Genomic DNA, 23,634 nt, shown 5'->3' with positions numbered 1-23,634 from the left:
ACATTTCTTGAGGATCTATCTCTGTGCTGAGAGGACCCCTCCAAAGTGATCTATATTTCAGCATGCATGGAGGGCTCTGGAAAGCCATGCCAAAAAATGTCAGGAGCTTGTCAGCAATTCTTCTGATTTGTCATCAGCCTTATCAGATTTAGCAGTGCATCTCCTTCCTGAGTGTGAATGGAAAAATGGAATTCATTCATTCAACATTGGAAACTGTATGGCCGCTTCGCTTCTGTGTGTCTTTGACTCTGGATAAACAAAAATGGATTTTGAAAAATGCCAGATCTCTTCCAGATGGTTTCACACAACACCTCGCCTTGCCGTTTCAGCCCTGCGTCTAAGATCGCGACTCAATGTGGCACTGTGTGCGTGGTGTCCCTTGAGACGTGTACAATAACAAATCATTTTTCACAACGATCTTTTGTTTACTTGCTACTGAGATATATGCGAACTACAACAAACAATTACAAACCATCTGAACATTAACTCATTTGTCATGGTGTTTAAACAAACCTGTTGGCTTATTTACTGTCACTATGAGTAGTTGACCACAAAATTAGCATTATGTCATTTTTGGTTTGTTTGTTTGTTTGTCGTTCCAAATCCCTTCTTTTTTCCGTGGAATGTTTGCTTTTTTCTATGAAATTAGTTTGCAAATTTCTAAACGTATACAAACCCCCCATAAAATTATCCTGAAAGAAGTTTAGTTTTCATTTACAAATCCACAGATCTTTAGTGAATCAGTTAACGAATTTCTCCAGTTCTGTTCACTGATTTATTGATCCATTCACAATGGTTCTCAAGTTAAACCACTTAAGGGAAAGATTGTCAAATTCAGTCTGTTCCTCTTCCATATTACTTAAAGGAGTAGTTCACTTTAAAAAAAAAAAAACTTTTGCTGATAATTTACTTATGTCTTATGATACTTTACTTATTTACCATGTCATCCAAGAAAAGAAATTAAGGTTTTTGATGAAAACATTCCAGGATTTTTCTCCATATAATGGACTTCAATGGGAACCAAACGGTTCAATGTCCAAAAGACAGTTTCAGTGCAAACTGTTCACAGGGCTTTAAACGATTTCAGACGATGAATAAGGGTCTTATCAAGCTATTCGATCGCTCATTAAAAAAAAAAATAACAAAGTTTAAGTTTTATAAGCACAAATGCTCGCCTTGCTCTGTTCTGTGATGCGCGTTCGTGACTCTCCTGTTCGAACTCGTTTATCAAAATGAATGAATCTTTTTTCTTGTTATTTTGTTAATTTAACGAACGAAACGGAAAAAGATTCGTTCATTTTGATGAACGAGTTCGAATAGGAGAGTCACAAACTCCCCTATTCGAATTATCAGCAAAAGTTTTTTTTTTTAAAGTGAAGTACTCCTTTAAGAATATTTGACAAATGTATGCTTTTGGCTGATGTTTTTATCCAAAGAATTGAAAGAATACATTTTATTAGTTCATGTATTCCTTGTGATTGCTATCTCCATGCTCTACTATTTGAGCTTCAGGAATACTTGTGTGCAAGTGGAATGGATAGTCCTTAAACTTTAGTCCTCAGTTTTGTAAGTGCATGACCATTCTTCAAAAGATCTCCTTTTGTGTTCCACAGACTAACATCATACAGGTTCGGACCAACATGAGGGTGAGTAAATGATGACAGAATTCTCTTTAAATAAAACTACACCTTCATCTTTTTGTATCACAGATATAATCTTTGCAAGTTTTGTCGAATAAATCTGAATCGTTTTCTGCAGTCACCACAGAGCTCTGCTAAAGCTGCGGTTTGAGCCAGACTGCTCTGGGACAGGAAATGTCTGAGCATCACTGGATGAGGGTTCGAACCTGCTGGGCTAAGCAATCCAGAAGTATGTACTGTCTTCACAGCCTTTCCTCACTTTAGGAACAACAAGTTAAAAAGGCTCTGGATTTATGATATAGCACCGTAAGAATGTGCACATGTGTAAAAACAGGAATATTTATGTTCGCGTACAGCCGTGAAGTGATGTGTGACTGCTATATAAAGGCTTTGTTCGTTCACAACTGTAGCATGTCAAGATAACATCACTAGTCTGGTCTCTTTTTTTCAACACAGTTTCACTGCTGCACCAAGAGTTTGGTGTAAAACACGCAATTGGCGAAAGAAAAAAGCCACTTTACTGACGGCTTTAATTATGGGCAAGCATCAGCACTTTTAAATCAATGGAAGTGGTATTATTTGCAGGCGTTTAGCATGTTTCTATCCGACATGCAGTCCAACATGGAATATGGGAAACATGTGCTGCGCTCACGTGCACTGACGGCATTACACGAATTCCTTCCTAATTGTATATTTGACATCTTTCAAAGCCGAAGAAGTGGCAGTCCAGCAACAAGGAATCTGGGGATAAGGCGATATACGGACCACATCCGTCCCGCTTCTCCCGTGGGCTATTTAAAAGTACAGTAGGCTGTATTTTCCGCTGCAAAGCCAAGCACCCACCCTTCCGTCCTTGCACCATATTGGAAACAGATGCCGTTGGATGCAAGGCCCGGCTAATTTAAGTGGACAGGCCAGATGGAGGAGAATGATTGCACACTACCCCCTGTTGGCTTTCATTTCGTAAGGTTTCAGAAACATGGCAGAGGTCTGCCGAGAGGCAGTGAAGAATTGTTTTACTATAGCACTGGATCCAGCGTGGGTAGACCATTTCCTAAATTAGACTGTCACACGTACAGGCTTTCATTGCATTAGCATGCAGATATGGAGATAAAAGTTCAAGTTTTTCTATTCGAATAGATCTAAGGTGTGTATGTTATCACAGTTAAGTCACCAAACTTTTAGTTGGTAGGAATGTTTGAAATAGGCATTAGTAACTAAAACTTTTAACAACAGTTAGAATGTGTGTAGAAAGTTGTGCACTTGTGGCCCGGTTTCACAGACAGGGCTTAGATTAAGCCAGGATTAGTCCTTTAAGTAGCTTTTAGAAACTTGCCTTAGAAAAAAAACATCACTGATGTGCATCTTAAGGTAAAACAATGGCATTGACACATTTTAAGAAATATCAGTGCAAGTTGCTTTCGGTCAAAACAGCTTAAACATGCATTTTAGTCTGGGACTAGAGTCAAGCCTTGTCTGTGAAACTGGGGCTAAAAGTTCTTATGTGACTTTGTTTTGCATATGTTTTGCAATGATATGTTATCTATTTGTTTTTTTCTCTTGCAGATGAGATGTTGGCAATTTCATTTAACGAAATGATTCATTTTTGAAAGCATACTGTAGGTAAGTGTTCTGACTGAAAACTACATCGGCGATTATATTATATTATAATTATGATTATATTACAGCATTTTTGAACAAATAAATGCGGCCTTGGTGAGCAAAAGAGAATTCTTTACCAACCCCAATCTTAGACAGATATTCTAGATAGAAAGTATTGAAATATATTAGCATTGAATACTTTTATGGTACCCCCCCCACCCCCTTCTTTTAAACTTGCAGTCTGAATCCACATTCGCTTTTGTGATTTAAAAAAAAAAAACAGCTGCAAAATTTCTTTGTTTATATTCCACAGATGAAAGAACGTTTTCCTTTTGCGTTGAACGATTGCTTCATGGGTTTTGTAATCTAAATATTAAACTCATCTAGCTGAAATTCAGTCTAGTGACGAGCATGTATCATCATTCGCGTGGTTGCACTATGTAATTTGTGCCTGTGTGTGTGCGAGATAGAGACAGTTAGCTCACTCGGTGAGGTCTGTGGAATAATTGTACGGTGTGCGCACATGCCAACGTCACTACAGCAAACATTTGCTCGCTTAATTCTATCGTAACCTGAGCCGGGCTTTATTTTCACTACAGGCCAGTAATATTTACTTAGCCAAGCCTGATTCGTGCACACAAGTGATCTCAACTGTTTCCTAAGCCATGTTGACATGTTTGACTTGAATTAAATCTGTGGCTGTAAATAAGAAATCTAGAGGGGTTCATCGCTAATCGAGAGCAGAGGCACATTGTAAAACTCAAGTCAGACACAAATAATGAGTGTGGGAATGTCGGGATGGCATAAATCAGTTTTAACTAAGGACTGCACTGCTTAGAGTATGTAACCTGTAATTCTCAACATCAGCCCTCTGTGCACTACATTTGCACAATGCCTTCTTCACACAGTAAATGTGTTTTAGCTTAAAGTAATTAATTAGACTCATTTAAACTGGTCGCCATACGGCACTGAATGAGAATCTGGAAATTAAAGGATTCAGTGCACTTTTTGGCTTTTACTCTCTCTCTGTCTCCTGTGACTGTGCTCACGAGGGTTATTACGTTTTGACAATTTTTCATATTAAAGATTTCCTTTTTCTTTTATTCCTCCAGATAAAAAATTGGAACAACCGTATAACAAACGTTACTGCTTATAAGTAGCACTTCCTAAAACACTTCAGAACTGTTTAGAGCTTTCTGGAACTTTCTAGAACTCTTGAGAACTTTCTGGAACTTTCTAGAATGAGGCTATCTGATCCAATAATCTGAGATTTAAGCAAATCACATTGCCTTAGAAGAATCTTCACTTGAAGAAAAGTGCCGAATATCACTCCAAATGCAAATTATTGGACACTACCAGTTTCTTGGATTCAGAAATCAAAGGAAGAATGGAGCAAATAGTGGAAATACCAACACTGTAAAAAAAAAGGTTGCTGCCTTAAATTTTTAAGTACAATCAACTTGGATGTGTTAGTCATTTCAACTTAAATTACATTAAACTGACTTAAAAAAACGTATATACACAATAAATATAAAGTTCCAAATGCCAAAAACATTTATTTATTTACTTATTTCAGGGTGACCTTCAAAAAAAAAAGATATATTGAAATGATATTTGGGTAATACTTTATTTACTCTAAAAAATGCTGGGTTGTTTTAACCCAATTTTGTGTCAAATATGGACAAACTCAAACATTGGGAGTATATAAAAAACGTATATATACATAAAAAATATAAAGTTCCAAATGCCAAAAACATTTATTTATTTATTTCAGGGTGACCTTCAAAAAAAAAACAAGAAGATATTGAAATGATATTTGGGTAATACTTTATTTACTCTAAAAAACGCTGGGTTGTTTTAACCCAATTTTGAGTCAAATATGGACAAACTCTAACATTGGGTTAAAAATGTAATTTGAAAATGTAACCCAATTGCTGGGTTTGTCCATATTTGACCCAAAATAGGGTTAAAACAACCCAGCATACGTAGGTACATGTACTATAATAATAACTGTAAATTATGCATAATTATAAACTAGCCCCTTAACCAAACCCTATAAATCTATAGTAAGTACATGTAGTTAATTAAAATAACTCGGTACTTATTAGAGTAAGTACAATGTAACTATCTCAAATAAAGTGTACCTGAAAGTTAATTTTCTCGTTTTTAGGCCTAGTTCTTTGAATTAAAGTTACATGAAGTTGTTAAAAAGTTCTAACCCCTGTCCTCATGCTTCGTCCTGCTGTGGAAACTTACTATGGCATCAAAACTCAAGTTCATATGGACTGACCTCGCGGAGAGGCCCTCCTGGTGTTCGTAATTATTAAAATAACATTTTCAAAGAATCATCTGCTGGGTTCGCAGGAAGAGCGTCTTTAGAGGCGAGAGGAGAAAATTAAAAGGCTGATGTGCAGATGGAGTGGCATCCATCACCCGTCTGAACTCTCAGGTTAAGAAGTTGTTTTGTTATCTCCCGCTCGCCCTTTGGGTGTGATTAAGCCTTGTTTTCCCTGTCCGCCTCGTGTACTTGCGCTTAAATGTCAAAACTATGGCAGGAATGCTGGAGCAGAGAGGTCAAATGAGGTCATACGGAGGATGTAAACAACAATGTTTTCTTTTCTTTTTTCTTAATGGACTGATCCACTTAGGGAAAGAGCGCACCGCGAGCGTAGCTTGATCCCACCGGCCTCCGTGTGTGGATTCCTAGCAGGGATTTAGGTTTTAGATCGCAATCGGACCCGACCTGAGTTTTAACACCGGCCAGAGAAGGATCTAATCATCTGCACAATAGATTCTCTATTCGACACGCCGATGCCGCTGAGTGCCTGATCAAACTGTAATAAACTGAGTAATTGGTTGAGTTCAGAGAAAAGGTCGTCTGTTTGATATACTGCCCCTTTCTTTGTGATGAAATGTTCCTGCTGGCGTTCCTGTAGGAATTTGAACACGAGTGTTAACGTTGTGCTTTTCAACTTGAAAACAAAAGATCATAAGCGTTGGACATGGTTTGAATTAGCATAAACGTAAGAGAATACTTCTCCCATGGGAGTCTGCTTTAACGGCGCATATTTAGGGTCTTTAGGCTCAGCCTTGACATTTGATATTTTGGTCAAGTCCACATTCCCTGTCAGGTTTACCAAACCATAAAATAATGTCCATGGGGAGACAGAAACTATGCGAGTCTTTAGCTGAAATTGTGGCTAAACTCTGGCTGCGCACCAGCTGTACAGCAACACCTGGTGTTGTGCTGGAGAAACGCAGTTGGGAAACATTGTAGGGCATTTCTGTATTGTTTAAAATGTCACATGGTTAAGTTTGTTTAGGGGAAAAAGGTTTTTATATGTGAATCTTGTTAACGGTCTGTTTCTCATAAACAATCTTCTCTCACTTTATGACCACCATATGTGTCATTGCTGTCTCTCTCTCTCTCTCTCATCAGTGTATGGTATTTACCATATTCACATACCATGGTATTTGCATGGGACTCTAATGTACTTTAAAGAATGTTTTTGGTGCATGACACACACACACACACACAACAACAACAACAAAAAATAAAAATCAGGGCAATTACATGATAGTGATATTAGTATGCAAAGTCTGACCTCTGGTGGACAGATGGACTGAATGAAGGCAGATGAACTTCAAATAAGAAAGATTAGGATATAAAAAATCATTTCATGGTATAGATTTATATTTATTAGGCTATATAACATTTCTGTATTGAAATTACAAATTGTTCATTTAAATTCAGTTCATTGTTCTCATTTTCTTATACTTTATCAGCATTTAAAGCATCAGCTATATTTAGCCTACTTTAGTGAAATAATAAATAAAAATGGTCAAATAGGCTACAACATTGGGACCAAATAGGTTAACTTAGCCTAATAGCCTTATGTAGGCTATATTAACAACGCTAAAAAAACGATTTCTTGTAGCCTATTCCGTATTAAATAATAAAATATTAAAAGTGTAACCTATAATTTCACAAATAAAGAGGGTTGACAGCTTGTAAGTTATAAAATATATATGGTTTAAAATTAAATTATGTGCGACTAACCATTTTAACCGTACCTTCTGGCTCTATAATTTCGGTTTAGTTTTGTTGGCTGGAACTGGTTTAAAAATCTCATAGACACAACGCACAAGTTAGTCATTATGTGGTCATAGTTAGGGCAACAATTACAACCTAGTTAGTGTGTTCAGGTATTTACGTTGTGGCTTGTTTAGTCACTTCCGTTACGGGCCCTCCCTGTATTTATATGGCACAACGCTATTATGCTACTACGGTGAAGACTGTGACTAACAATATTCATAAAACAAGCCCTGGCTTCTGAAATCGAACAACGTAACCTCACCGACAAGCAATTAACGTACGCGAGAGCTTGAGATACATTTGATTTAATTAATATTCATGAGTCCGTCCTTCGACGTAATAGAATTCTGGGCGTGGTTTTCTCCAGCTTGCCCACCTGGACAGGAGATCTGTTTCACTTTCCAAAGGGAAAATCCTCGGGAACTCATTCAGGTGAGTGAAACAAAACAGATATTTTACTCAATTTAGATTATTAAAGGTCTATAGCCTAACTGTTTTCTGTTTCGTTGCTCTAAGCAATTTTCTCCAATAAAAATAGCGCAAAGTTAGTTTTAACGATGCTAAGAGTTTGATATAGGCTAAAAGTATAGATAAATGTATTATATCATGTTATTTGTGAAAAACGTCGGATCGTATGCATTAAGTAAGAAAAGTAAGTCATGTGGGTCTGTTCTGAGGTAAATACACATAAGTTACACTTAGGCCTACATTGATACATTTCGATGTATAACTGTATGTCGAGATATTGAGCACAACTATTATTTTGCAGGCTTGTAATAGTATATTCTTAAGCCTATATCGTCTATAATCTACTAGCCTATATCGTTTTAATTGACATTTGCAGGATTTTAGTTACAGCATATATTTGATAATGTTATTGAGTTACATTATGGTTCTCTTTGTGTTTGTAGATTAAAAGAGTTGTGGATCCTTCAGATTAGCATATTGTAGCAGGAAAGGCTAATAGCTGCTTTTATTTACAGCCCTGATTTAATTTTCATACTCATGATATGATGTACTCATACTCATTAAAGTATCTGTTACATAGGGAGGAGTATTGTTTTTTTGTTTGTTTTTTCCTCGCCTGGGGACATGTTAACCTGCTCGCTTACCAACTTGGCCCTTGGGGTAGATAAATAGTTGTCTTAGTTCAGAGAGTGTGTTATCTGTAATCTAGTCAAACATTTCTACCTCCCCCACCCTCCGTAGGGAACATGGACAGACCTGGTTTTTCTAAATAGCAATATTGAGAACACAAATGCCATTTTAAGTCACACAAAAATATCCTTGAAGTCTTGGATTGTGTAGTTTACACAGCAGATCTCGACTCTGTGTTTTTGTGTGTAAGGCCCAGGCTTTGTTGTTTATTGATGTACAACCCAACAAGACAGCAGGATGATGGCTCTTTGTGAGTCGTTCTGTTGTTTCTGACTGAGATCTTGTCTCAGCTTGTCAGGAATTTTAAGCTGAAGTCTCCCTGGTTCTGTAATCACACATCCCTCCTCCACCCTAGCTCTCTGTCTGTCACTCCCTTTGATTTTGTGTAGCCTAGGTAAACCTGTACTTACATCAAAAACAGAATGTTTACCCCTTGTTTTATTTATTCTTTACATCTGTAATGCTATTTAAAACATTTTCCTGACAAATCAATAATAAAAATAGTGGTAAAACTTTACAATAAGGTCTGATTTGTTGTTAATACATTAGCAAACATGAACTGACAATTTTGTAAAGTATTTATTAATCTTTGTTAATACTTTACAACATAATAACAAACAATGAGCAATACATTTGTCACAGTATTTATTAGTCTTTGTTAACAATTGTTAATAAAATATAACTGTTCATTGTTTGTTTGTGTTAGCTGCGCGTTATTAAATAATAACAGATACAACTTTTTATTTCTATTATAATGTATTCGAAAATGTTGAAATTAACATGCTTTGGACCTATTTTTTCATTTATTATAAAGTGTTACCCATATGATTGTTTATTGTTTGTATATGTTAGTTCACAGGGATTTTAACTAATGTTAACAAATGTAACTTTTGATTTAAATAATAAATCAGTAAATGTTGAAATTAACTAAGATTTTTAAATGCTTTAGAGGTATTACTCATTGATTGTTCATGTCAACTAATGTAGTTTTTATAATGTTAAATTAACAAATGATACCTTATTGTAAAGTGTCACATAAGATAACAAAACACACATTTCAAGCAAAACATAAAAAAAGGTTTGTTTTCAAATCGTTAAATAATTCATACGCTATTCGGAATGAAGAAAAAAGTATTGTGACTCTGAATCACATGTATATAGTCTTCTGGATCAGACTATATCATGTGCCTGTGGTGGTTCGTAACTGTGTTTGTCTGTGATTTGATTGCAGGCAGAATCATGGCCACTCCCATAGCCAACTCCTGGGAGCTCACCATCCAGGTGGACCAGCGCGAGGGAGACGAGGGCATGAAGTTTAAGTTGCGGGTCAAGGGGGATCTCCACATCGGGGGTCTCATGTTAAAACTTGTAGAGAAGATCAGTGAGTAATTTACAGAGTTCTCTGTTGGAGAACCAGCACATGAGTATGAACAGGACCATATGGACAACCATGTAGGAACTAGGAAGACACATCATGGCCATATTCCAGGATGACAATGTCAAGATTCATCCGACTCAAATTGTGAAAGAGTGGTTGGGAGGGATCATGAAGAATCATTTTCACACCTTAAATTAATTGAATTAATTAATTAAATGAAATCTTGACATTGTCATCCTGGAAAATGACCATGATGTCTTCCTATATGGTTGCTTAAGAAATGAAAGGCTATACACTCCATCAATTGTACTGCTGCTAAACACATAACATGCTAGAAACATAATATACTCTGCAATAATGATTAAATGATAGGCTCTTAAAGGCCCACTGAGGTGTCTTGGCACGCACAGCTTTGTTTGATGCATTGACAGAGTTTCCACTGAAACAGGAAGCTAAGGCGGGACATATTGAATGGCCCCTCCCCCTTTGCAAATAGCTAATAGCTTTTAATTTACCTCACAGACTGCAAGTCATACTATGGCTCTTTTACACTACACAATACCAGCTCGGCTCGCCTTTGTTTGGTTTTCCACTGTGTAAAAGTTGTGCCTGTACCTGTTTTTGAGTACTTTTTTTTTTGTATCACCTTTCTGAGCGAGCTGAGGCGATACTAAAATGTGATGTGAAAACAATGCCGAATGCTGATTGGTCAGAGAGAATCGTCACCATTCACTGCGTCAGAATAACCCCGCCATTTTTAAATAGTTTGGCCAGAGATAGTTGCTAAACTTACTATTATTATTATGGCAACTCGGAAGAATACGCCGTGGTCGAACGAGGAGGTGCAGACTTTCCTTTGTTTGGTTGCCGAAGAGAGGATCCAGCGAGAGCTTGATGGGGCAACGAAGCGTCGCCATGACGACCGGGTACTATTTGTGGCGGTACTGTCTGCAATGGAAGGCCGAGTCGAGTCGAGTTGGTACTGCTAATGAAAAAGCACCACTTGACAGCACCATGGAAGCGAATCCGAGCGCTGATGATATGCTGGATTCAATAGTACAGTTGTGAATAAAATCTAGCCATTTCAATCTCAACCAACGTAAATATATTAGAAAACAAAATAAAACTTGTACACACATCTCCAACCCATATTACTCATTGAGATGTCAACGGTCGCTTTGGCCAGGTGGTATTTACAGCATAGAGGGTGAGACACGTCAGATTGTAGAGGACAGAAGATGAGTGATGAGAAGCTGATCTGCGGTGATGTCATAAACATCTGTGATCCATTTATTTAAAGTGAGAGACTGTAAGATTTTAATGCTTATATCCTCTAAAATGCTAATTTTGTCATTGTTTTGGAACACACCAGCTTATTCATAACCTTAAGGCTCACATATTCATACTAAAAGCTCAAAAACTTCAATTTTGATTTCAGGCGGCCTTAACATTTTAACTTTTTTGGGCCGGGAAGTAATGCTTCTGGAAATACTTCATATGTTGTGTGTATGATAACATATTTGTGTGTAACTCATAAAAAAAAAATAGTACACTTAGCGCAGTAATGTATTTAAATTTCATTTCATTTTAACTTCAGTTTTGTTTCAGCCTCCTTTGCTACTTTAATGCAAATTCAAGATTTTCATTTGGATTTAGAAGAAGTTCTGAGTGCAAGCAAAGCTTTTTAAAAACACGTCCAAAGCTCTTCAAAGTAAGAATAGTGTTTTGTAAGGATGAAAAGCAGTCAAAGTTTATGGGAAAAAAACAAAGTACTCTGGATCCCGTTCAAGTGCAGTTCTAGAGTCCTAAACACTGGTTGAAATGCACAGGTACGCCCATGTTTGCCTTACGTATCTTTGTATAGCCTCATGCTCAAAGCTATTGTTCTTTGACTCAGGCGTTGTTTGCCGACACAGGGTCTGAAGTTCACTGTGTAACCGTGTTAGCCAGAGAGACGTTAGCAAAACATCCTGCATTCCTCTACAGACTCATCAGACAACCCAGTTGCTAATTACTATGCTTTACCGTGTAGCTCTTTAATTGTAAATGGTCATTCTTGAAGTCATTTGAACACAACCTGTTTATAGTCAAGGTAATAGGCTTATTACAGTACAGGCACCCCAGAATTTCTCTTGTAGGCAATTACAGGGCGTGAGTCAGATGATGATCAGTGTGGAGGATGAAGGAAATGTGAGTAAAAGAAGGATCATCAAGGTTTAAATGAATTTGTCGTGTCATCAAAGATTGCCTCATATTTGTATTGCTCAGTGGCAACTGGTCTGGATTATGTCGCGGTTGTAGTTTAACTACACATTAAACCACTCCACATATAACATTTTTCCTGTTCAGCTCTTTAATAATAATTTCTTCAAAGTCCTATACTAACGTGTGCAAAGTAAAATAAAAAATAGAAATGCAAATAACAGTATTTATATACTGCTACTAAATATTTTGCCTCGGTGTACTTGGTCTTAAAAGTTTTATGTTATTACAAAAATCTGTTTCACTATGGAATTGCTTATGGGTTTTTTTTACTTTTGAAGTCCTACTGTTGTGCTCTATATGTGTGTGTGTGGAAATAAATGACATCAGAGCATTGTCTCAGGCTCATGTTCTCACAGTATGATGTTCTCTGTGTCAGAGGCTCCTCAGGACTGGTCCGATCATGCCATCTGGTGGGAGCAGAAGAGCTCCTGGCTGCTGAAGACACACTGGACCCTGGATAAATATGGAGTCCAGGCGGACGCTGACCTGCGATACACCCCACAACACAAACCCCTGTGTATCCAGCTGCCCAACATGAAGACCATCAAGCTCCCGGTTACCTTCTCTGGTGTGGTCTTCAGAGCCGTGGCTGAGATCTGCAAAGCGCTCAGTAAGAACAAGTGCAAAGGAAAATAATGTGTTTGTTATGATATAAAATATTGTTAATATAATATCACATTGCAATTGCTTACAAGAAAAAGAAATAGGGTTAATTTGGGATAATTGGGATTTTATTTCAAAGTAATTTCCATAGCAAAAGGGTCCAAATGTATCTTAATTGTGTAAAATGAATGTGCTGTAATACTAATTCAGGTCTGTGTGATTTAAATACCACATTATATCATAGATATGGACAATCATTAAAAACAAAACAGTTATGATTAACACTTTTGATTGAACCTGATACTAGAACTGGAATTGCCGAATTTAACTGCCAGCGCCAATGTGGCACTGAAGCACTTCTGATATGGCAATTAGGTGTCTTTAGGCAACTGTTTAATGCTGCTCAGAAGTGGCATTTACACAACAACTATAATTGCGCATTGTTATATAGGTGGGTCAGAACAGGCATACTTTAGTCTGACTTTAATGCAGCATTGCGTCTTTACTTTAAAAATAGACACTTAATACATAAAACAAACAAAAAAATGGTTAGAATATTTTATGAATTTATTTTTTATAATTCCAGTTAATACCTTTTTCCATTAATTCAGTTTTCCATAATTTCTTTCTCTACATTAGTTGATTCTTTACTAAACTGTGTATGTTTTTATTCTTTGTTTTCAGACATTAGAAGATCAGAAGAACTTTCTCTTCTGAAACCAATAGATGAACCAAAGAAGAAAAAGAAAAAAGACAAGGGTGCAGAATCAGCCATTGATGAGATATTAAACATGGACATCGCCAGCGGAATGGCTGGAGGTATTTATTTGCTGAACATGGCATTTTTGCTTTTGTGGATTTTTTTTATTACAATGAAAAAACAATAATATACAAAACAATAAAACATTCATTCAAATAAATATACATTATTTTCTTCAAAAATAAATAAATACAAACAAAAAAAAACAAGGTAAATAAAGTTCATTTTAACTAAATGTACAGTGATTAAGAGTAAGCATTATGCATTTGGGCTTCCAGATAAAAATCTTATTAAATGAATATTTCCTTTTGTACAAGTTTTAAACACTTTAATATGCATTTTTTTTCTTCTAGAAAATACTGTAGATTGCTTCTGGATAGGTATCAACAGTTTGGATAAACATGTAAGTCTTAAACAATTACAAGTTTACATATATACTTTCTACAGGAGCACTTGGTCTGTATAGTAAAACGATGACTCCGACCTATGACCCTGAGAGCGGCTCCCCTGCGTCGTCTACCAGTCTGTGGTTCGGCGAGAGTCCCCTGACGGCCAGCCAGCCCAACCTTCCACCGGAGGAACTAGCCAAACTCTACAAGCCTCTTACTGTGGAAGATAAAGCAGCCATTAATGCTGGGTAAGAGAAAGACACAGCCTGGCACATTTACATCACCACTCAAAAGAAGTCTCTTACATTCACAAAGGCTGCGTTTATTTGATAAAATATACAGTAAAACAGTAATATTGTGAAATATTATCATGCAAAGCTGAATTTTCAGTTTTCAGTGTCACATGATCCTTCAGAAATCATTCTAATATGATGATTTACTACTCAAGATATATTTGGATTATTTTCAATGTTTAAAACTGTTGTGTTGCTTCATATTTTGTCAACCAATTTTCTAAAACATTTTTTTTTTTTAGAAATCTTTGAATAGAAGGTTCAAAAGAACAGCATATATTTGACTTACAAATCTTTTGTAACATTTGAAATGTCTTTACTGACAGGATGCATTAAATTACTGAATTACATTTTTGAATGATTGTGTTTGGCCCCTGACCCTATGTCTCCAAGAATAGAGATTCCTTCAATGTCTTTATTAATAGATCTTCATACTTCAGTTCATAACACAGCTGGTTTTGATTCTAAAATCTGATTGGACATTCATTCAAAAGCGTTCAGTGCCATTACAATAGCCACACACATGTGATTTAATTGTTACCTATATATTACTCCATGAACACATTTTTTTCCAGCATTTATTTTAGCATATTGCTGTTTCTATTGGTTTATACAAGATATATTTCACCTCATTTACAAAGGTAAAATCCCAGTAGCACACGCTTTAAATAATTAATTGCCTAAAGTTGTGATAGTCGTTTCTTCCCTTTTGTCACGTTTATCCAAGCAAAAATGTATGACAGGACTTGATTTTGTCTATTGAAAATTGATTGGATTGTTGGATGGTTGTGGTTTGCTATTGGTGGATCTCATGTGAGTGACAGGTTGCCCCGCCCTCACGCCAGTAAACAGATCATCAAAGAAGAGACGGGAGGGGGAGTTATTCTGTTTTAAAATAAAGTTTTTTTTCTTTTCTTTTTACTTATTTTTGTTCTGCCTACCTTGTATGTGCTCCATGTACGTCTTTCTCTTTTATATGTATATATATAATTCACTGATCTCTTATTTTTGTATAAATTATAATGTTTTGTTAACTTGCAATAAAAAATAAATAAATAAATAAATAAAATAAAGTGCACTATTATTAAAACGCCTTGGGCAACATAAAAAATAAGAATTGTCATGTTGACTAATATATTGCTGAATGTATCTGTGAATTTGTGTACTCTAACTGAGACGTTGATTTGCAGGTGGCTGGATTCCTCTCGCTCGCTGATGGAACAGGGAATTCAGGAAAATGACAGACTCCTGCTGCGATTCAAGTACCACTGCTTCTTTGACCTCAACCCAAAGGTGAGAGACCTACTATTCCTTTAAAATTATACCACATTATATTAAAGAGGACCTATTATGCTTTTTTACATGTTCAACTTTCTTCAGTGTGTAATGTTGCTATTTGAGCATGAAAAAGTTTGAGCACAAAACACAAGGGAGTTATTCTCTATATCAGTGAACACTGTTCCTGAACTCCCTGAAATAACTCTATTGTAGTCTTGAGTTTTCTTCCGGGAACAAACACGTCACAATATTACTCGTTTTAATAACCCGCCCAAAGCAGATGAGATGGTTCTCACTGCAGAACATGAAATCCACAGGGAGAAGTCGGATCACCTTACATATACCTAAACCTACCCAACTCCGCCCCCTGATCCCTAAACCCAACCCTAATCCTACCCATCTCCACCCCTTGGATCTTGATCCGACTCCTCCCCGTGGATCTCATGTACTGCATTGGGGTGCTACTGAAGCAGATGCAATAAAGGAGGTCTGATTGAGTTGAGTCAGTAGTGTGTTGAAACTCAAGGTTAGGGTAAGGAGCTTTGCGATTGGTCAACCACTCAAAGCGGTTGACCAATCACAACACACTGGTCCAGCAGCCAGTCAGAGCACATTGTACTTTTCAAAAGGAGGGGCTTCATATAGACTGGAACTAAAACAGTGCATTACTGACAGACTGGGAACAGAGGAGCTGCAACAATATTAAATATGTGGAAAATAATGTTTTTGAAAATTCAAGAATAAAAACCTATTCCACTAGACTGCACAAACAAAATCAGGACTTTGTAAAAAGCATAATATGGCAATCTTTTAAGATGTGATTCAAACGTTTGATGGCCCGATATGTCTAAATGAGCTTTTTCTTCTCGTAGTATGATGCTGTGAGAATCACACAGCTGTATGAACAGGCCCGGTGGGCGATATTGCTGGAGGAGATCGACTGCACTGAAGAAGAGATGCTCATGTTTGCATCCCTGCAGGTACAGGACGGCTGTTCTCAGTTCCCCAGCTAACAGGGAACAATCTCAGAACTGTGGCGGCTAGCATTCTGGCAAAGTTTTCTCAAAGTTATGAGCAAACTTTCATTCAAAGTTATCTGGTCTTTAAAATGTTCTCAAAATCTTAGCTCAAAAACGGTATTATAGATCATTTATGGGACTTTTTTTTAAACCGTTTTAGTTGGATGTTCATCTTACATTTTTTAAAAGTTAAAAATGTTACTACTGTTGATCTAATGTTTTACTAGTTACTACTGAATGTTTAAGTGAACGTTCAAAGTGACGTTTCCATAAAGATAAAATGGTACACATAATCTGAATTTTGTTTTTCAAAACGTTTCAAAAATGTTTTTAACTTTCAGAAGAAAAAGAAAAATCAGATATAACGTTTCCATATCTAAATGACGATGTTAGCAAAATGTTCATAGAACATATTTTTTATTATTTTATTTCAGATTTATTCCAGAATATTTTTTTCCAGTTCCAGAAAGCAAGAAAAATTATTTAGACATTCGTTGGCAATTGAGATATTATTATAGGTTTTTTTTTGTAGCTTTTGTTTATAATTTCTGTTTCTTTTATATATTAGTTAGTTTTAGTAATTTTATTGCTTTGTGACATTTTTATATTAATATCTCTGAAGTAAAAAAAAAAAAAATATATATATATATATATATATATATATATATATATATATATATATATATATATATTAGTAAAAGTTAAGCTAAAGGAAAATGAGAAAAAAATTTGAAAAAAGTTTATTTTATTCATATAAATTTTATTTCAAGGAAAGTTTCATTTATTTCCAGTAACAAAGTTTTTCATGGTTTTAGTTTTTGTTAACTATATTAAAACATCATCTGACAAGTATGCTCTAACATATAGTATTTAGTGTCATGACATATCTGAAATGGTTTTGAGTTACGGTGAATTCTTTAGTGTCGTCCTTTCTCGCCTGAAGCTACGAGATAACTTACTTTGAGGACAAAGGATGTGACATTCCACAACGCAAAATAGTATCCAGTTACACAGTTTTGTGCTGGTGATCTATATCTATACTCAGTGTGAGATGGGAAATCTGGCTAACTGTGCCACTGTGGGCTCAGGTCAGGTGGTAATTCGGACGGGAAAATCTGTTTTGAACGCAGGATGATGGGATACATGCCCGAACAACAAAAAAGACTGAATTTCATATGACCAAATAATGCTTGCACAGACAAGCATTCTACCACCTTTTCCTCACTTTACTCACTCACTTTCAGTTGCTAAAAATCATTCAAACTCCTGCCTCGTGCAGTGTTATGTGCATTGAAACTACAATGTTTTTTTTGTGTTTTTTTATGTTAGCATGTTTGTAAATCTACTTCATTAGTTATTAACTGAGAACTCGCCATTAAAACTATTTATATTCATCCATAGGGGAAATGTATCATTTTGTGGGTCTTGAACTCCGTTATTGACTGACCAAAATGAGTTTTGGGTGCTAGTTTTTGCAATTGGTGTTTCAAATGTAAAATATTTGAATCTTTTCTAGTATCACATCTGTAAACTGACCTTGTCAACGGAGCCACTGACTAATTCCAATGAACCAGAGATTGATGAAGTCGAGGCTGCGCTCTCAAACTTAGAATCTACCCTGGAAGGACGAAACGCTGATAAGATCCTGGTAAGATCTGTAATTTTCATGACATTATGATTAGATTTTCTTCATAAGGATGTTAGCTTTAGGACTGATATTAGGTTGCGTGCTATCTGGAATGAATCTGGCTGATATTTAAGGTAGTTTATACACTATACATACATTACTTTATTTTCGGGTCAGTACGATTTTTTTAAAGAAATTAAAACTTTTATTCACCAAGGATGCATTAAATTGTTTAAAAGTGACGGTAAAGACATTTATGGTACAAAAGTTTTTGATATCAAATAAATGCTGTTTTTTAAAACTCTATATTTATAAAAGAATCCTAAGAAAAATGTGTCTCCTTCCAAAAAAATATTAGCACTGATGATAATAATAAGAAATATTTCTTGAGCAGTGATTGATTTTTGATTTTTGTAGGATCATGTGACACTGAAGACTGGAGTTATGATGCTGAAAATTCAGCTTTGATCAAATTGCATTTTTTAAACATATTCAAATAGAAAATAGTTATTTTAAATTGCCAATATAATAATATAGTTCTTGATCAAAAAAATGCAGCCTTTTTTCTAAACTTCTTCTAAAAAAAAACGGCTTCTTACCATCTTATAAATATTAACCTGTGCTTTTCTTTCCAGGAAGATATCACTGATATCCCGAAGCTGGAAGATACACTTAAACTGTTTAGGTGAGTTTAAGGTTATCAAAATTGTGATAGAGAAAAATAAATCAACTTACTTTTTCAGTATAAAAGTCTTGGTTGTTACAGATTTCTCTTTAAAAGCCAAGCAAATTATTAACAAATAATCTTTGGAAAAATAGTTTATTTGAGGTATAAAAAGGTAATCTTAGGACTCTGATACAGATGATAAAACTATGTTAATTAGATGCATGATAGCTTATTCATATACCATGGTTCATGTACAAAACAGTACTTTTTTGTCAGTAAAACATTTAGAACTGACATAACTACTGTATATAGTGCATATTTACTTACCTGTTCATTTGTTTGCTCTGCAGGCCCAAACGATTGACGTTAAAGCCGTATAAGGAGTACTGGTTTGTTTTTAGGGACACCACCATTTCTTATTTCAAAAACAAAGAGTCTGCCAATAAGGAGCCCATTGAGCAACTCCATCTACGAGGTGGGCGGCCAATCAGAGACCAGATCGTTCATTTTAATACAGCCAATGCATCAGCGGGATAATGCATATCATTAATCACACAGGATGTGAGGTCATTCCTGACGTCAACGTCACCGAGAGGAAGTTTGGCCTTAAGCTGTTACTGCCAGTAGCTGACGGAATGAACGAGGTTTATATTCGCTGCGACAGTGTGAGTTTTATATCTTTGTTTTATATGAAGATTGTTGCACACGTCCTTTTGATTTTTGATAAAGTGAACATAAGAAACGTATCGTTATTAATGTTTCTCAATAAACATTTAGTGAACTGAAGAAATGTACATTACTTGATTATCATTTTTCAGAAAAATCATGTTAAATTGTCAAATATATCACATTAGGCTTTCGAGGAACGTTTATTGGTTAATTTCTCAATCATCATTGAAATTCATTACATTATATGTTTTGCTTCCAACGATTAAAACTAAAGAACTTTTATCCTAAAACTAAGCTTCATGTTATTAAGACGTATTATGGGAGGAAACCGAGTGACAACCCAATTTTAAATGCATTTTTACATTACAAAAAATCATTTCTTTTGGCCATATAAATAGTAACACCTACTAAATCGATCCAATGGTGGCATTCGATTAGAGGCGAAGGTTTCACGCTAGGGCTGCAACTAACGATTATTTTGATAATCGATTAATAGTCCGATTATTTTTTCCGATTAATCGGATACATTTTTTGTTTGTTTATTATAACCAAATAAAACCCTAAATCAGGGTTGTGGCGAGCAGGACGAGGCCTTAATGATCTGATAATCACTCTTTTGTGTGTTAAACACAATCTACTTAATACAGAAAACTTGATTAAAAAGAAAAACAACAAATAAGGTATATATATATGACCATAACCTATGACAAAAATGCTATTATAAACTAGATTAGTGGATAACTCAGCAAAACTTAAGTCAGAAAAATCACAAGTGCACAATAATTGTATAAAATCTGAACATTTATCGAAAAAAAAACATTATTAGTGGGGAACAAATAAAAGACAAAAAGTGTAGCACTAAATCTGGTAAAACATTACACATTGCTCTTTGTATTGTTGTAAAATATATTCATGAAAAACAACGTAAAGATGCACAGCTGTTTTAAATGTATAGCAAAGCTTTTTAGTGGTGCAGCAACATATAATAGATAGGACAGAACAAGAAAGGCTATTAATAATCTTTTATTGCGCTAAAATATTATGACATGATCATGAAAGACTCCAATACAGTGCTGCATATCAGACATTTAAGGTGCAAAAGATTTTGATATCAAACAAATGCTGTTTTTAAAAACTTTCTATTCATCAAAGAATCCTGAAAAAATCATTTTCCACAAATATTAGCATTGAACAGCAAATCATTATATTAGAATAATTTCTGAAGGATCATGTGACACTGAAGACTGGAGTAATGATGCTGAAAATTCAGCTTTGATCGCAGGAATAAATTACATTTCTTACAAACAGTTCTTTTACATACATAATAAATATGCATAAAAAAGTTCAATAATATACTTAAAAATAGATTTTTCTATTTCTATGTCAAATGTCAGGCTTAAATTACAATCAGAAGCTTTATGAGCGTTTGCATTTATTTGTTTCGTCTGCCAAAACTAAATGAAAACAGGAAACGCAGTACGCCAAGTGGAAAGCTGCCTGTATTTTGGCCTCTAAAGGAAAGACGATGGCTTACAGCTCGTACCGCACCGAGGTGAAGAACATCCAGTCGTTCCTGCAGATGAAGAGTCTAGCGCCCCCTTCTGGCCAGGCAGCACCTGACGTAGAGTCCATGGAGATGAATGCCGAGTGCTTCGTTTCTCCCCGATATGCAAAGAAGTACAAGACCAAACAGGTGAAATTACATCTCGAGTCGACGCACAGAACGGCAGGATATGGCATTACAGCATTGGCTATCTGAAATCTGTTACAATAATAATAGCAACATTTATGTTTATTCCTCTTATTTTAGCTGACCACACGAATCCTGGAGGCCCATCACAATATTTCCCAGCTTTCCCTCATGGAGGCTAAAATGCGTTTTATCCAAGCTTGGCAGTCCCTGCCTGAATTTGGCATCAAGTACTATATCGTCAGGTAATTTAGCTGAACAACATTTGTGCAATGCATTTTTAGGCTGAGTATGGATTTGAACCCTTCAACCATGAATTATGATTAAGATTGTAGTTGTTGTGTACTTTTTACAGTTCAGTTTTCTGAAAGTTAAATGAGTTTCATTGAAATGTCTAGTGTTGTTTTCTGAAAAATTAAAATGGTAATTTAATGAGAGTTGTCTTTCCATTTAAAGGTTAAATATTTTAAGATGTATTTTTTTTTTCATTTAGTATTTCAATAATAGGACTATTCAATTGTTCATTTAGTTTAGTCTAATTTTGACTTTCTGTTTATTTCATTATTCAAATATACAGATACTTCACAGCGGTTTGTACAAATTATATATAATATTAATTTTTTTTTACTAACAAAAATTAGACATAAAAATTTCCAGTGCCATATTTGTCCAGTACTTTTGCTGAATTACTTTGGCTGACATTTCTATGGTTTTTGAGCCTAAACAATGAAATATGATTCAAAATGCAGCTTTTAACTTGTGTGCTTTTTTCAGTTCAATATTTCAAATAATAAATGAGTTTATACATTAATGCATCTAAATGTACAAGTCTGTTTGGCTCATTTTCTAACAAAAACAAAAATACAAAAATTAAATTGGGATTTAATAGTGTTGTTGCTCCATTTAAAGGTCCGATCGCAATTGTAACTGTACTCATTGAGTATGTCTACCTTCATTATAAGGTCCAATTGTGACTTTTTTTGTCAATTTCATAATCAAACACTGATCATTTTTGGTGCTTGAAATGGAATATACATGTACTTCACATGCAGAAACTGAAAGTCTGTTTGAAACGCATGCTGAATATGATTTTTTTTAATAAATGAGACATAATTGTAATTTAGCTGAACTACAGATTGATTTGTGCCTGGCATTGCTCAAGTCTGAATATGGTTGAGGCCTTCAACCATGAAATAAGATCACAATCATTTGACTTTGTCTTTTGCGTGCCATAGATTCAGAGGGAGCAAGAAAGATGAGCTCCTGGGAATTTCCTACAACAGGCTGATCCGCATCGACATGTCAACCGGTTTGCCTGTGACCACCTGGAGGTTCTCCAACATGAAACAATGGAACGTCAACTGGGAGATTAAACAGGTGAATAAAATAACCTTTGTAACCCGTGTGGCTGGTGCAAAGATGACTTTTTTTTTTTTGAGCGTGTTTGTTTGTGTTACAGGTGGCCATTGAGTTTGACCAGAGCGTGTCCATTGCGTTCTCCTGCCAGAGCTGCGACTGCAAAGTGGTTCACGAGTATATCGGAGGATACATTTTCCTTTCAACGCGCTCAAAAGACCAGAATGAAACATTAGATGAAGAACTCTTCCACAAACTCACGGGAGGACAAGACTGACCTCACATCAACACGTCAGGACTCTGACATGGCCCTTAGTGTTGCAGGAAAGCAATCTGTATAGTGTTTTTTTTTTTTTAATCTGCCAAAGTCGTTTTATATTTGTACTAAGACACACAAGCCTTGTGCTCAATAAATCGGATTATTCAATCCATGTTTTTGATCTGAAACAATACATTTGCTGACTCTTCACATCTTTATTCTTGTTGTTTTTACATCTGAACAATATAATTTACTGTGCACATTGCCATATGTGATTTTGTGTTATTAGATGTTTTCGTCCAAGTGAGATTTAGTCTAGAACTACAATGACCATCATGTTTACACAGCGCACACAACACCTCACTTTATTGCTCTCAACATGGGGACAAGAGACCCGTCAGTCAATAAATGTGGAAAAGTAACTTAGATATTTTATTTTAAATTGAAAAAGTAATGTGTTACTTTACTAGTTATTTGTGAAAGTAATCTGATTACATAACTGAAGTTACTTGTAATGAGTTACCCATCAACACTGTGCACTTCATAACCAAAATGACTCGGTGCTTCTGGCTTATTCTCTGTTTTTTTATTTATTTATTATTTTTTTTTAAGTAATTTTGTTTTCATTATGTTGGCTGGAAAATCTTAATATAGTCTAATGAAATATTCACTTCAATTATGAGATCAAATTATATTTATTATATATTATATATATATTTAACAGCTGTTTTACAAATGTTTGTAAAAAAAACTAACGTGCTGAATTAATTAGGTATTTTTTATAAATTAGATGTAAAATTTGCTTTTAGTTTTTATTAATAGAACCAAATGTGATGTAACTAAATTATAGTGAACTATACAGTACTTGCAATATGCTCTATTATG

General features: G+C 35.4%; 1 protein-coding gene across 3 annotated transcripts in view; it reads left to right on the top strand.

The window, feature by feature from the left end:
* The window catches only part of fermt1 (FERM domain containing kindlin 1), a 37,957-nt gene extending 15,015 nt beyond the window's left edge, over positions 1 to 22,942 (top strand). Inside the window, exons 4-20 of one of the 3 annotated variants that reach the window (XM_089118886.1) lie at positions 1,614 to 1,646; positions 1,759 to 1,869; positions 3,207 to 3,263; positions 9,728 to 9,877; positions 12,516 to 12,749; positions 13,427 to 13,561; positions 13,950 to 14,139; positions 15,375 to 15,477; positions 16,335 to 16,442; positions 17,998 to 18,129; positions 18,744 to 18,793; positions 19,126 to 19,250; positions 19,334 to 19,440; positions 20,913 to 21,137; positions 21,255 to 21,379; positions 22,370 to 22,511; positions 22,594 to 22,942. In XM_089118886.1, the coding sequence (XP_088975012.1) occupies positions 9,736 to 9,877; positions 12,516 to 12,749; positions 13,427 to 13,561; positions 13,950 to 14,139; positions 15,375 to 15,477; positions 16,335 to 16,442; positions 17,998 to 18,129; positions 18,744 to 18,793; positions 19,126 to 19,250; positions 19,334 to 19,440; positions 20,913 to 21,137; positions 21,255 to 21,379; positions 22,370 to 22,511; positions 22,594 to 22,767 (1,992 nt within the window). In that variant the 5' untranslated portion in view covers positions 1,614 to 1,646; positions 1,759 to 1,869; positions 3,207 to 3,263; positions 9,728 to 9,735 and the 3' untranslated portion in view covers positions 22,768 to 22,942. Of the gene's footprint in view, positions 1 to 1,613; positions 1,647 to 1,758; positions 1,870 to 2,591; positions 2,679 to 3,206; positions 3,264 to 7,649; positions 7,771 to 9,727; positions 9,878 to 12,515; positions 12,750 to 13,426; positions 13,562 to 13,949; positions 14,140 to 15,374; positions 15,478 to 16,334; positions 16,443 to 17,997; positions 18,130 to 18,743; positions 18,794 to 19,125; positions 19,251 to 19,333; positions 19,441 to 20,912; positions 21,138 to 21,254; positions 21,380 to 22,369; positions 22,512 to 22,593 lie in introns of those variants that run through there. The other 2 variants (XM_039648219.2, XM_039648220.2) reach the window with 2 other exon arrangements.
* The last annotated feature ends 692 nt before the right edge of the window (positions 22,943 to 23,634 follow it).

Source organism: Pimephales promelas, chromosome 13 (genome assembly GCF_988280905.1).
Source record: "Pimephales promelas chromosome 13, fPimPro1.hap1.1, whole genome shotgun sequence".
NCBI classification, from domain to species: domain Eukaryota; kingdom Metazoa; phylum Chordata; class Actinopteri; order Cypriniformes; family Leuciscidae; genus Pimephales; species Pimephales promelas.
The sequence above is the reverse complement of the archived record's forward strand: the minus strand, read 5'-3'. Positions and strand labels throughout refer to the sequence as shown.